At 45.8% G+C, this 14,435-nt stretch overlaps 1 protein-coding gene across 2 annotated transcripts in view; it reads left to right on the top strand.

The window, feature by feature from the left end:
• FAM168A (family with sequence similarity 168 member A) overlaps positions 1-14,435 on the top strand; it is a 2,303,849-nt gene that overhangs the window by 2,206,016 nt on the left and 83,398 nt on the right. For both annotated transcript variants that reach the window (XM_044072210.1, XM_044072209.1), the window contains one exon: positions 169-299. In XM_044072210.1, coding sequence (XP_043928145.1) covers positions 169-281 — 113 coding nt within the window. In that variant the 3' untranslated portion in view covers positions 282-299. The remainder of the gene's footprint in view (positions 1-168; positions 300-14,435) is intronic.

The raw sequence follows: 14,435 nt of genomic DNA, 5'->3' as shown, positions 1-14,435 counted from the left end.
TGATCCTTCCAAACCATTTCAGAAGTATAGTTTGCAGCACTCTTCTTCTTCCCTTAAAGTAATGTGCTGTTTTCATTTGTTTGCTCAGGTACCCTGCTATTATGTGCTGTTTTAATTTGTTTGCTTAGGTACCCTGCTATTATGTGCTGTTTTAATTTGTTTGCTTAGGTACCCTGCTAACCACTCCACAGCACACTTCAATTGGACCACATGCAGTTTCCATGCCAACATACAGGCCTCAAGGAACTCCTGCCTACAGCTATGTAGCACCCCACTGGTAAACTCACTGGCCAGTCCATGTAAGTACAAAAGAATATGTTGTGCAGTTGCAGTATTTTTATGTTGTATTTGCTGTGGTTGCATAAAATTTAATGTGTATGTATTGCTCACTTTCTGAAGCATCTTTGTTTTACAGTAAATTTCACTTCAAGTTGTACTCATATTAAACTTACATGAGTTTGAAGAAATGAAGGTTCTAGTGAATTTATTTTAATTTTGCTGTCTGTTCAATTTTTCTGTATAGTCACCACGACAAAGTGATCTCATGCATTGGGCAATGATTTGCATGCACCTGCAAATCATTCTGGATAAGTGAAAACAAAAGAAGAACAGTTTCTTACCTGGAGTGTGGTTTCACTGCTCATCACCACACATTGTTTTTCAGCAGAAGGTGTTCCACCCACAAAACCTAATTGACAGACTGTCTTGAAAGCGAGAAACTCCTGATGTAATGGGATCCTATCTCGCCTACATTCATGACAGATGGGTTCGGAGCCGATCCATCGGCTCCGACTCGGCGACTAATACACTAGCACGAAGTCTCTCATTGGCTGGGCTACTCCCTATCCCAGGATGCACTACACCTGCTTCCCCAGATCTCGTTTGCCGCTTTACAAGCTGGACGTGGTCTCGACTTGGCTGGAGCTAAGTGGTTCTTTTTACCTTTATTGGTCTTTGACCTTGGGGTTTTTTGTCATATATTAACCAAACAGCTGTTTTAACAGCTATTCCTTGTTATTCCTTACTATTTGCTACTTTTGAGTGTTTGAGTGTCTTCTGGTACTTTATTTTTTCAGTCGGGCAAGGCCCGTTTAAGTTAGAGGGCCTTTGCCCTACCTTGTGCTATTTAACTTTATTACCTTTTGTGGTTAATTGTTTTCGGGCCAAGCCCGTTTAAATTAGAGGGCTTTGGGCCGTTGGATTTGCTTTGTCTGTTTGTTTGTGAGGAAAAATCTTTTTCTTAAGTACTCGCGCCAGTGTGTCTCGCGCTTGTCAGTTGGCGCATTTTTGTGATAGTGCTTACTAATTGTGGTAAAGTCTTACTTGTTTGGGGCCTGTACTATGTCCAAGGAACACAAGTCAGGTTTTAAAAAATGCACTCGGTGCAGTTATAAAATGTCCATCACAGACAGTCATTCAGTCTCGTTTATTGTTTGGGGCCGAAACATCTACAAGAGACTTGTAGCGTATGTCATGCTTTCTCTGCTAGAGTTCTTCAAGAACGCAAGAACAAGTTGATTTTGAAAGGGCTTATAAAACCTTCGTTTGAGGAAGCCTTAAATCCTCCTGTTGCTTCCAAAAAGAAAAGATCGTCGGCACCGACAAGTCCGTCGGAGCCGACTTCTAAAAAGACTAAATTGACCTCTTCTTCCTCGGCTCCACTGACTTCGGGCCGAGGGTCGAAGTCTGCCTCGGTACCTCCTACTTGGCTCCATTGCCTTCGGAGCCGCAAGTTGGAGTATCGAGGTGAATCACCTCCATCGGTTCCAATGGCTTCGGAGTCGGTGGAAGTGTGCAGCTCAGACTCTTCCCCTCGGCTCGAAGAAGCCTCCTTCGGTGCCAACGGTGGTCCATGCTGTGGTGGAGTCGGCGCCGACAGTATTGGAGCCGTTTCGAGCCGGCCCCTTCTCTCGGAGCCGAGAGGAAAGTCTTCTCAGTGTCTACCTCCTCTAAATCCTCGAGACTGTCAGATTCGGACCTGGATAGGGTTTTACAGAGGCTTTTCCAATCTCCAGTGTTTACTAAAATGGTCTCGGCTCCAGCACAGTTTGCTTCGGAGCCGATCCCCCCTCCAACACATTTGATTCCTCCTCCAACCTCTTGAGCCGTTGGAGCCGGTGGTGGTGGAGCAATGTGGAGCCATACGGTCGGAGCAGAGACCCCTTACAGGCCTTTCGGCTCCGACTATGCTTCCTACCCTGTCCTCCGGTTCAGGGTTTGGTACTGCGACCTCTTCAGCCGGGCCCGAGGGGAATACTTTGGGATTAGGTGCTTCGGTGCCTAGTCTTCCTCTCGGAGCATCGGCTGCTGGAATTCCCAGTGCCATCGTGGCCTCTAGACCAGTGACCTCCTTGGATTCTGGAGGTCCGGCCTTTGAGGCCATGAGGAGCGCACTGGCCATGCCTTTGCTGGTTCAACTAGATTCTACCTCACCGTCCCTAGATTTGGAGACTGGTGCCTCTGTTGTGTTGCAGCCCCCCGGCAGCGGGGCCCCAGGGCCTGAGGATACCCCCATCGGGGGTTCCCTTCTTCCGGGTGGTCCGTCCGAAACTGCTTCGGACGAACCCCCACGGAAGAAATTGTGTAAGAGGAAGCACGTAGACTCCCAAGATGAGTCTATTACATCGGATACTGACCTCGATGGCAGAAGGGTCCCCAAATCATCTTCGGATGATATCTCCTTCTCAGATATCTTGGAGATTCTGAGACAGAGAGGTGACTGGCAAGCCAAAACCCCTTCAGCTGAGGAGTCAGTCTTCCTCAAGGCCTTTGGGGCCCAGCCCTCCGCCTCCTGGGTGTCTCCACCCTTCGATGAACTCCTTGATTTGGTTTCTCGAAGGGTGTGGGAACACCCTGATTCTGTGGAACCGGTGCCTGCGAGGCCCAATAAATTTTTGTCAGCCCCCCCCCAGAAAGAATTTCCCACAAAGGGTGTGCCTGTAGATGCTTTGGTGGTGGCTTCTGCCACACAGCAGGACGTGGCAGAGGCTTCGACGTCTATTCATCCTCCTAATAAGGATTCTAGGAGTATGGATAGATGCGGAAGCGTACCCTGTCCTCAGCGGCCTTTACCTTACGGTCGCTGAACTACTTATGTCATTTTACGAGGCTCCAAAGGGATCTTCTCAAAGAGCTAAATGACTCTCTTGTTGGTAATCTACCCGAGACGCTGGCCCCGACTGTTGGCGCACAGATGACTACCCTCTTTTCTATTGTTAACTCGTCCATGAGGCTCATTTCGTATGTGGCCGAAGGGGCGAGTAGAGCAGCGGGAACAGGCGTTGCCCTCAGGAGGCAAGCCTGGTTACGCTTGTGTTCGTTCACGGAGGCCTTCAAGTCTTCCTTCGCCGACGCCCCCTTTGATGGGTCATCTTTGTTTGGACCCAAGGTGAAGGACACACTAACTCGGTGCGAGCAGGAGGGCAAGACTTTGACTGCCGTTGGGGCCCGTTTTTCTGCTCCTTCCAGGCCTTATCCCAAGGCTGGGAGAGGAGGGAAAATGTGGTTTAAAAAATCCCAAAAGTCTTTCTCTACTCCACCCAGTGATTCCCCCTCCAGAGGCAGGGGGTTTGGAAGACGCCGCCCCAGAGGTGGCAGAGGCCCCCGTAACTCTGGAGACCGCGATTCCTTTCGTGGTTCTTCATACAACCAGCGTTCCTGAGTTGTTGCCCGACTGTGCAACTCCGGAGCCAGTCGGGGATCGCTGCGGCGCACCCACAAGCTTGGGAATCCATAACAAGCGATCGGTGGGTGCTTCGCATTATTACCAGAGGATATATCATCCCCTTCAACAAACCCCCCCTTTCTTTAAGGGAAATCCCGGACGTACCACCCAGTCAGCGGGATCAGGCAGCGTTAGAGGTTTCAAAGCTGCTAGAAAAAAGAGCCATCCAGCCTGCCCCATCGACCAGATCGGATCAGAAACTTACTCAAAATTATTTTTGGTACCAAAAAAGACAGGGGACTTCAGGCCCATTTTGGACCTCAGTTCATTGAATCGTTTCGTAAAGAAGTCCAAATTCCGAATGGTCACTCTTCAATCTATTCTACCTTTGCTGGAAAGAGATGCATGGATGTGCTCCATAGATCTCCAGGACGCTTACTATCACATTCCCATAGCTCAAGAGTCCAGGAGACATTTACGCTTCCGCCTCGGAGCCAGTCATTTTCAATTCGAGCACTGCCCTTTGGTCTCACCACAGCCCCAGGGTGTTCACCAAATGTCTGGCAGTGGTAACTGCTCACCTGAGAAGTCTGGGATTCCAGGTGTTTCCTTATCTAGACGACTGGCTCCTTACTGCCACCTCTGAGCATCTACTACTCCAAGCGCTCAGAGCCACGTTCACCTTGGGCGTTTCTTGGGGATCACGTTCAATTTGCAAAAATCTGTACTACTGCCATCTCAGCGTATTATTTTCATAGGCGCAGACTTAGACACAAAAGAATGCGCCTATTTACCGGCAGCAAGAATTCAGGTCTTACAAGATCAGGTCAAATCCTGTCTCCCCTACAAAGAGCCCGGCCCATCGGATCCTACAACTGTTGGGCTCGATGGCGTCGACCATACTTTAGTTCCCTTGGCCAGACTTCACATGCGAATTTTACAATGGCTACTGTCGGTTCAATGGTCCTATCAGGAACTTCACTTGAACCACTTAATGATAATCTCGGAAACGTGACGTCGAGATCTACAGTAGTGGCTACTCCAAACAAATCTCGACCAGGGCGACCCTTTATACCTCAACGTCCCATTGCCACTGTGACTACGGATGCCTCCCAGGTAGGGTGGGGGGGTCATTACCTGGACAGGTCGGTCCAAGGCACATGGCAGATCCAGGAAACGCATTTGCATATCAATGTCCTGGAGATGAGAGCGGTACTATTGGTACTCCAAGCTCTCCATCACGCTCTCCCACAGGGCCCGATTACTATCCTATCCGACAACATGTCGGTGGTGTGGTACATAAACAAGCAAGGTGGAACCAGGTCTTACCCACTATGCAGAGAAGCCATGAGACTTTGGCACTGGGCGGTAGCTACCAACCGCTTTCTAATGGCAACGCACATACCGGGGAAGTCCAATGTGATTGCGGACAGATTAAGCAGGACCATTCTTTTACCCCACGAATGGTCCCTCAAACAAAGTATAGCTGCGAAGATCTTCGACAAATGGGGTCTTCCTTGCTGCGACCTGTTTGCCAGCCCTCACAATACGAAATGCAGAGAGTTCTTCACACTGTTTCCTTCTCAGGAACAGATTCCCAGGGACGCTCTGACTCACATTTGGCCCCCCGGTCTTCTCTACGCCTTCCCTCCGTTCCCCCTCCTACCGAGGGTGATACAGAAGGCCATTTACTTGGAGAGCGAGATGATTTTGATTGCCCCGCACTGGCCTCGTCAAGTTTGGTTTCCCTTCCTACAGAGGCATGCGATAGAAGGTCCATGGTTTCTGGATCCGGTGCCAGACCTGTTGACTCATCAGTCAGGACGGCGTTATCCGTCTCTCAGGTCCTTGAAGTTGGCAGCATGGTTACTCCACTTCCATCCTTAGTCCGAGACAATGCTCTTTCGCCGGACGTGGTCCACATACTGTCTTCTTCTCATAAACCTTCCACCATCAAACTTTATTCCAGTAAATGGAAAAGGTTTGCCTTCTGGGCTCAAGAACGTGGTATAGATCCTCTCACTGCACCAGTATCGGAGGTTCTGAATTTTCTGGCCTCCCTTTTTCAGTCGGGCTCTTCAGTTTCTACCATTAAGGTTCAGTTAGCAGCGATCTCTAATTTTCATGCTTCTTTGAACCATCATTGATGACACACAAACTTTCTAAGGCTTTGCTTAAAGCGGCTTGGCTCCTTAGGCCTCCTTTATCTCAGCCTGTCCCCTTTTGGGATTTGAATATGGTTCTTGCTGCCCTAACTGCCCGTCCTTTCGAACCAGCTGCTACTTGTGATTTAAAATTTCTGTCTTGGAAAATGGCCTTTTAGTAGCCATAACATCTGCTAGGCGAGTTTCAGAACTTCAAGCTCTTTGTTCTGATCCTCCCTATTTGATTTTTCACAAGCATAGAGTTTCATTGAAATTAAACCCTGCATTTATACCAAAAGTGGCCTCCTCTTTCTGTATGCAACAAACTATAGAACTCCCTGTCTTTTTCCCAGAATTCTCCAATAACGCAGAATATACTTTGCATCAATTGGACGTACATAGACAACTACGTTTTTATTTGAATAGAACCGCTCAAACGGAAATCAAATCAATTGTTTGTTTCCTTCGCATTGAACAAATTGGGTCAACCAGTAACAAAAGCCTCCATATCTAAATGGATTAAAGATTGTATCATTTTATTTATTCACAGGCTAATAAATACCTTCCCTTTCCAATCAAGGCTCATTCTACCAGGGCAATGGCTACTTCGTAGCTTTTCACTCCAAGTTATCAATAGATGATATTTGTGCTGCGGCAACCTGGACTTCTCCGCACACTTTTATTTCTCATTACAAATTGGATGTGGTTTCTCGAGGCAGAGCTTCCTTTGGTTCCACAGTTCTCAGGAGCGTGTTCCAATGAGCCACCCGGGTTGTAGGTGCTAGGACGCTGTCCCATCTGTCATGAATGTAGGCGAGATAGGATCCCATTACATCTTTTAGTTATGTACTTACCATAACTTCGGATGTATGGGATCCATCTCGCACATTCATAAGTACCCACCCTCCTTCCCCTTCCATTTGGATTTAGAGGAGCTGTAGTCACTTTTTCTTGGCGTTCTTTCTTGAAAAACTTTAGTTGGTTATAGTGACTACTAGTTTTTTCTGTGTTTGCATGGGTGTATGAAAGCGAACAAACAAGATCTGGGGAAGCAGGTGTAGTGCATCCTGGGATAGGGAGTAGCCCAGCCAATGAGAGACTTCGTGCTAGTGTATTAGTTGCCGAGTCGGAGCCGATGGATCGGCTCCGAACCCATCTGTCATGAATGTAGGCAAGATGGATCCCATACATCCGAAGTTATGGTAAGTACATAACTAAAAGTTAATCCATTTAGCATGGAAGTTTGCTAGCCTGTACATTGTCATTCAGTCAGGTTTTGTGGGTTTAGTCTTTCATGTCATGGACGGAGTTTTCAGCTCCTAAAGAATTTTCTGGGGCCAGTCCTTATCAATAGAAAAAAATAAAAAAATAAACATAATTTTTGCATCAAAAACTATATAATCTGGTATTGTGTATCACAAAGAGATTGTGCTTAGCTTCAAGGGTTTGTTGCTTATCCTTTAATACATGAGTAGTACACTTTAATATGCATGTTTTTGTTATGTACCACATGCTGTTCTAGGGATGCCGTAGTGGTACGGCGGTAGCATTGTTACCTCACAGCAAGAGGTTCTCCCATTCGATTCTCGGCTTGGCTTGGGAGTGCCTTCTGTGTGGAGTCTGCATGTCCTCCCCGCGGTTGGGTAGCGTTCGAAAGACATACGTGCGTAAATGGGCATGCCTTCGTTGAAGGTTGGGCGTCGAGCTGGCACCTCTGCATTTTGTAAAACTCTACTGCCAGTCATTAGCGGACTGGAGTTCCGCTGTGGCAACCCCTTACCGGGAAAAAGCCGAAAGACAAACAACAACAACAACCACATGCTGTTCTAGCAGGAAGCACTGGATCCTCTGTGGAAACTGATGTAAGATTTGTAAGGTGAAAAGCTAATGTTGGGGTATGGTGTAATCCATATGGCTAGCAAATCACACACCATAAAATTTGCAAAACATAATTTAATATTTCTGGTTTTCCCATGTACTCAGTTCTATTTTCCTAATGTCAAATATGTCTTTTTAAGAGTTGCTATGAAGAGTACGTATTTGCATTAATTTCCATGTTACTTTGAAACAAGCTTCTGATGCTACTATGTTGCACTGTTTTTCATTTATTTTTAGTGGAGTACCTGCAATCTTTGTTGTGTTTACTACTTTCATGTCCTGCAGTATAATATAATACAGCATAAGATGAAATTGTACTCTTTTTGAGACCAAGTTATGCACTGCTGTGCATTAAGCGATTTTCATGGCCTTTGCTTTCTAATTGGTTGGGAACAGACCTTGATGTGGATGAGTGTGTTGCATGGTTCTCCATGGACTTTTACAAAATGCAGACAGCATAGTAGTGTGTGGGAGTGCATATGGAAAGAAATGCTCCTGAACCAGAATTGCATCTTTTTTTTAAAACAAGAAACATCTTTATTAAATTATCACATATAACATAATCAATCTTACATTTATATAAATGAAAACAAACCATCCCGATACAATTCTAGATGCAAACATTCTACAAGTCACATTGACACAATTGTAGTTGCAAACATTATACGTCACTTATCTATCTAGTCATTGTCAAACATTACATAGCTCATTCAAATCCTGTCTTCTTTTAAACCTCATTCCTCCTCTATATGTATTGTTCCCACAATGCACTCACAGACACACACTACTGTGCTGTCGGCATTTTGTAGAAGTCCATGGAGAACCATGCAACACACTCTTCCACTCCATTTTCCTATGTAATTTGCTCCTACCCTTTTCTAAGGATCCCATTTCCAGTTGTTTTATCTATTATATTCACTACTTCTAGCACTGTTGGCTTAGACTTTGATTTCCTTCTATTTTCTAATAATTGTTTTTTTAGCAGCCAGCTTAATTAGACTCAGCAAGGCCTTACTATGTCTAGGCAATTCCTATTCTGTATCATAGCTCAAAAAATAATTTTGTTAGTTATACCAATTTGCTGCTCCAGTGTCTCTGACAGAGCAGTCTGCAGGGAATCTTTAAAGTCAGCCATCTCATTACACTCCCAGAAAATATGATCTGATGTTAATCTTCACTTAATCCTTGGCTGTGGGTTCAGTTCCATATCTGTCTCGGAACTGACTCTGCCATTATTCCAGCTTGCTCCTTCCAAAAACTCTCGAGCTTAGCTCTACCCGTAATGCTCCTCTCAAGATTACCTCATTGTTTACTGCTTTAAGTGCCAGACGTGTTCCTCTCCTGTCAGCTCTGAAGCTAGCAATTTATTAAGTGTTTTTTCTTTTTTCAAATTCTTAACTGAGTAGTTGTTTCCCTAAAATCTTATTCTTTACCCAGCTCCTCTTCCCTTAACTTTACTGCTGTATTGTTTCACCAGTTTACCATTGTTGGTATTTCTCCTTCCCTTTTCTTACCTTTACGGTAATCTTCTCATACCATTTCAAAAAAAAAAAAAAAAAGGCAAAACAAAACCAACACTTCCTCTTCTTTGTCTGTGTGTGTGAGAGTGTTTTTTTTTAATATGGCTGAAAAGACTAAAGGCACTTTCAGGCTTCAAGAGATGCCAGAAGTGTGACCGTAAACTGCCAAATTCTGATGGACATGACTTGTGTGTTTACTGCTTGGGGCCCAGTGCACCTTCAAGAAGACAGTGCCATGTGTCATGGCTTTAGTCACTGGGCCCTCATACTAAGGAAAAACAAGTTAATCTTGAAAGACTTGATAAAATCTGGCTATGGTGAGGCTATATCTATGACTTCTAAGACTGTTCCCCTTCTTCCTCCAGGCATGAGGTCCCGGTGCACCTTCAAGAAGACAGTGCCATCTGTCATGGCTTTAGTCACCGGGCCCTCATAGAGAGGAAAAACAAGTTACTCTTGAAAGACTTGAAAAAAATCTAGCTTTGGTGAGGCCATACCTGTGACTTTTAAAACTGATGTTACTTATCCTTCTTCCTCCAGGCATGAGGGTTCTAAGAAGAGGAGCCGCTCAGTTCCAACACTCTGGTTGGAACTGCCTGTTAAAAAGACCAAGTCTTCCCCAGTTTCGGCAGAACTGGATGGAAAGCAGATGCCATCATCAGTGCCGGTCTATACATCGACAATTCCAGCACCTATTACTTCCTCGATTCAGACTGTTTCACCCTCCTCTGTTCCACCGATCTTGGAACTGAAGTAGATTTCTTTCAAGGATTTGCCTCGCACAAGGTACTCCCCGAAAACTGACCCCTTTGTAGAATGACTGCCAAGCCCATTCTTGGATAAACCCTGGTCCCCATCGGTCTATTAGATCCATTCCACCAAGAGCCTCACGGAGTCTGATGTTCTGATGCTAGTGGACCATCTCCTGGCAGCGAGGGGATTAGCCACTTCGGTTCCTAGCACTTCTGTCTCTGGAACTTTACATGTCTCTAACCCAATGCTTGTTCCTCCTCTGACTCCACTTGAGCATTTGGAGTTCCTGGTTCCGACAGTCCCAGTGTCGACTATATCAGAGCCAGTAAGAGCCTTGCCTCTGGCACCAGTAACTACCCTGAGCTCTTCAATTCTGTCAGAACTGGAGACCTCTTGGGATCTGAGCTTCTTTGTCATTTCTGGGGGGCGTGGATCGACACCAATCTTATCAAAGCCATCCATGCTTCTTGGGGGCTTTGGCACATGTAAGCTCGACACTGGCTCTGGCCTTTGGGACAGTTACCTCAGTACGGGATGGGACCATGGTTTTGAAGGAGTCTATTTCAATTCCAGGCTTCATTCCTCTACAGGGGGGCCTGCTTTCTGAGCCATAGAGAGGGCCTTGTCCACTATGGGATCACAGTCGATTCCTCTCTCATCGGAACAGCATCCCGTCCTTTCCCTTGCCTAGAGCTGCCACCAGCATCTGACTTGGGACAGTGGGCACAGAAACCTCAGGATTCAACTGTGGTGGCGATGTCCTCTTCAGACACCTCTCTGGCCAGTCCCACTGAGGAGATGCCTTGGAAGAGAAAAGTGCAAGAGGAGGCACTTGGACTCCCCTGAAGTGTCTTACACAGAAGATACTGACTTTAAGGAAGGAGAAGTTTCCCCAAAGTCCACCCCCACAGAAGATGTCTCATTCAGTGACATTGTAGAGATCCTGAAACAGAGGGATGGCTAGGCTTCTCAACAACCTTCCTTGAGAGGAGTCAGTATACCTAGAAGCTTTCCTTGCCTGACCATCTACTGTTTGGTTCTCTCCACCCATTGATGATGTAATTACATTGATTGCGCAGCAGGCTTGGAAGATTCATGATTCCATCTCACCAGTCCCTAAGAGACCAGACCGTATATTGTCAGCTCCCGCTGATCAACATTGGACTAAAGGGGTGCCGGTCGATGCCATGGTGATTGCAGCAGCCACCAGAAAGGAACTTGCTGATGAAAGCCCTATTATCCATCCTCCTAATAACGAGTCTAGGACGATGGATAAATTCGGGAAGTGCGTATACGTTTCATTAATCTTTGCTCTTGGGTCCTTGAGCTTCATGGCACATTTTACTAGGCTTCAAAGAGATCTGATAAAGGAGCTGTCATCCTCTCTAACAGGAGCAGTAGCTGAGGGGGTTCAGGCTAAAGTAGCTTCCCAGCTGGCAACCCTTGATTCAGTATGTAATTTGTCCAAGAGGCTCATTGCGCAATCAGCTGAAGGGATGTCTAGGGCAGCAGGTTCTGGCGTTGCCATGTGGAGATGCGCCTTGATGCACTTATGTGAGTTTGCGGAACCATTTAAGTCTTGTTTCGTCAATGCTCCCTTTGACAGAACATCCCTTTTTGGCCCCAAAGTTAGAGACCCTTGCCAGATGTGAATAGGATGGAATGACACTTTCTGCCGTGGTCATTACCTTTTTCCATTCCTCAACAGTCCTTCTCGAGGAACCAGAGAAGTTGCAAGCTATGGTTCAAAAAAATCCCAAGAGCCTTTCCAGGACTCGTGGCAATGACTCCATCCATGACAGAGTTGGGGGGGTTATAATGGAAGACACTGCTAGAGGCAGAGGTGGCCTGCAAAATCAGGATTTCAGGGATTCTTTCCCTGGTAATTCCTATCAATGCTCCTGAATGGAGGCCCAATTGCCATCCTTGGGAGGCGGTCAGGGGACGACTTTCTTTACACCCCTTGCCTGGCTAACCAAAACAACAGACAATTGGGTGCAGAGGATTATAACCAGAGGTTACAATATTTCCTTATCGAAACAACCCAAACAACCAAAGAGAATCCCAGACATCCCACCCAGTCATAGAGATGCAGAAGTTCTAAAAATTCTAAAATCTCTCGACAAAAGAGCCATCCAGGTAGTCCCACCAGATCAAATAGAATCCGCGGTTTACTGAAGATTCTTTTTAGTGCCAAAGAAAACTGAGAACTGGAGACTAATTTTGGATCTCAGTGTCTTGAACAAGTCATTTCAACAAACACTCCAGAAGATGTCTGTGCTTCCGGCTGGAGGCCAGCCATTACTTCAGAGCTATGCCCTTTGGTCTCACCACAGACCCCAGGGTGTTCAAATGCATAGCAGTGGTCACAGCTCACTTCAGACTGCAAGGATTCGGTGTGTTTCCATACCTAGACACCTGGCTAATTACTGCAGCCACCAGGCATCTACTGCTACAAGCAAGGAAGTGCATCCTTCAAACTTGCTTCTCATGGGGGATCACTGTCAACTATGAAAATTCCCATCTAGAGCCAAGACAATATTTAGAAGTTCATAGGAGTGGTGTTGGACACAAGCACCTGTATCATGTCTACCCCAAGAAAGACTTCAAAAAATAAAATCACATCAGCCAGATTATTCACAACAGAACAGTGACTGTGAGACTGGTATTACAGATGCTATGATCTGTGACACCATCATCACTTTAGTTCCCCTGGCGATGTTTAAAATGCGAATTCTACAATGGCTCTTGGCGTCACAATGGTCATTACTGAGACAACCAATGTCCCATCAAGTTGGGATGACCAGTTTATGCAAAAATGACCTGAGTTGGTGGCTCCATTCCAGTGACATTCTATCGCGCCAAACCTTTGTCCCTCCTCACCTCCAAACCATAGTGACCATAGACGCATCTCAAATAGGGTGAGGGGGCATTATCTGGAAAGGACAGTCCAAGGCACTTGATGCTAGTTAGAGGCCAATTTACACATCAGTGTTCTAGAGATGAGTGCAATGTTTCTGGTGTTGCAAGCATTGCAAGGAACCCTGCCCTCAGGAACAATTGCGATCCAAACAGACATGTCAGTGGTTTGGTACATCAACAAACAAGGGGGGAACCAGATATTACCCTCTTTGTCAAGCAGCACTCAGAGTATGGTAATGGGCAATTTCATCCGGCTGCTTTGTAATTGCAATGCATATTCTGGGGATCTCCAACATTATCACAGACAAATTGAGCAGGAGCATCCTGATGCCTCACGAGTGGTCTCAATCCTTTCATGGAGAAAGAATATTCCGTCGATGGGGCCAGCCATGCTGCAATCTCTTTGCATCCCACCTGAACAACAAGTGCAGCAGCTACTTTTCCCTGATTCCCCCTCCGGGGTGTCACCGAGAGATGCTCTCCTTCACGATTGGCCGCCAGTCTACTGTATGCTTTTCCCCCGATTCCTCTCATTTCCCAGTTTCAGAAGAAAGCCAATAGGTCAAAGAACAGGATAATTCTCATTGCTCCATTCTGGGTTCGACAGATTTGTTTGCCCTTTCTGTGGCCTCACTTAATTCAAAAACCTTGGACACTGGACCCAGCTCTAGATCTGTTGTCCCATCCAGAGGGACTTATTCATCCGAATCTTCAAAATCTCAAGCTTACTGCGTGGCTTATCCAGTTCCAATGATTGCCAGACATACCAGCCTTTCTGCTGCAGTTCAATGAATTGTTCTAGCCTCCCACAAACCTTCAACTAGACGATTGTACAGCAGCAAGTGGCAAAAATGTTCAAAATGGGCTACAGACAATAATCTCGATCCATATTCTCCACCATTTCATAAGGTCTTGGAATTTTTAGCATCACTTTTCAATGCGCGGGCATCCTCAACTATAGGGGTTCATCTAGCTGCAATTTCAAATTTTCATAATGGTCTAAGTGGTACAGCTCTAATGTTGCACAAACTTTGTAAAGCCTTTCTGAAAGGAACCTTATTGCTGAGACCTCCATACAAGGAGCTGTCTAGTGCTTGGGACTTGAATCTGGTGCTAATTAATCCCCCATTTGAACCATCCGCAAATTGCAATTTGAAGTGTTTATCCTGGAAAACCTCATTTTTGGTTGCTATTACTTCTGCATTAAGAATATCTGAGTTGCAGGCCTTATCATGCAAGCCTCCTTACCTAATCTTTCATAAGGACAGGGTGTCTACGAACAAGTCCTTCCTTTTTACCAAAGGTGTAGTGTCTGACACTAATATCAATCAGACTATACAACTTCCAGTATTTTTTTCCCAAATTTTCAAACAAAGGCGAATATTGTCTGCATTTGCTAGATGTTCACAGACAATTACGTTTTTACCTTCACAGAACAAAAGAATTCAGAAAATCTGATCAGTTTGTTTCATTCTCTTCTGCTTCTCTGGGCAAACCAGTTTCTAAGGTTGCTGTGGCTAGGTGGCTTAAGGACTGCATAACCTTCATTCATAA

Source organism: Protopterus annectens, chromosome 5.part0 (genome assembly GCF_019279795.1).
Source record: "Protopterus annectens isolate FY-2018-M chromosome 5.part0, PAN1.0, whole genome shotgun sequence".
Classification (NCBI taxonomy): Eukaryota; Metazoa; Chordata; order Ceratodontiformes; family Protopteridae; genus Protopterus; species Protopterus annectens.
Note: the sequence above shows the minus strand (reverse complement) of the source record. Positions and strands in the feature narration are given on the sequence as shown.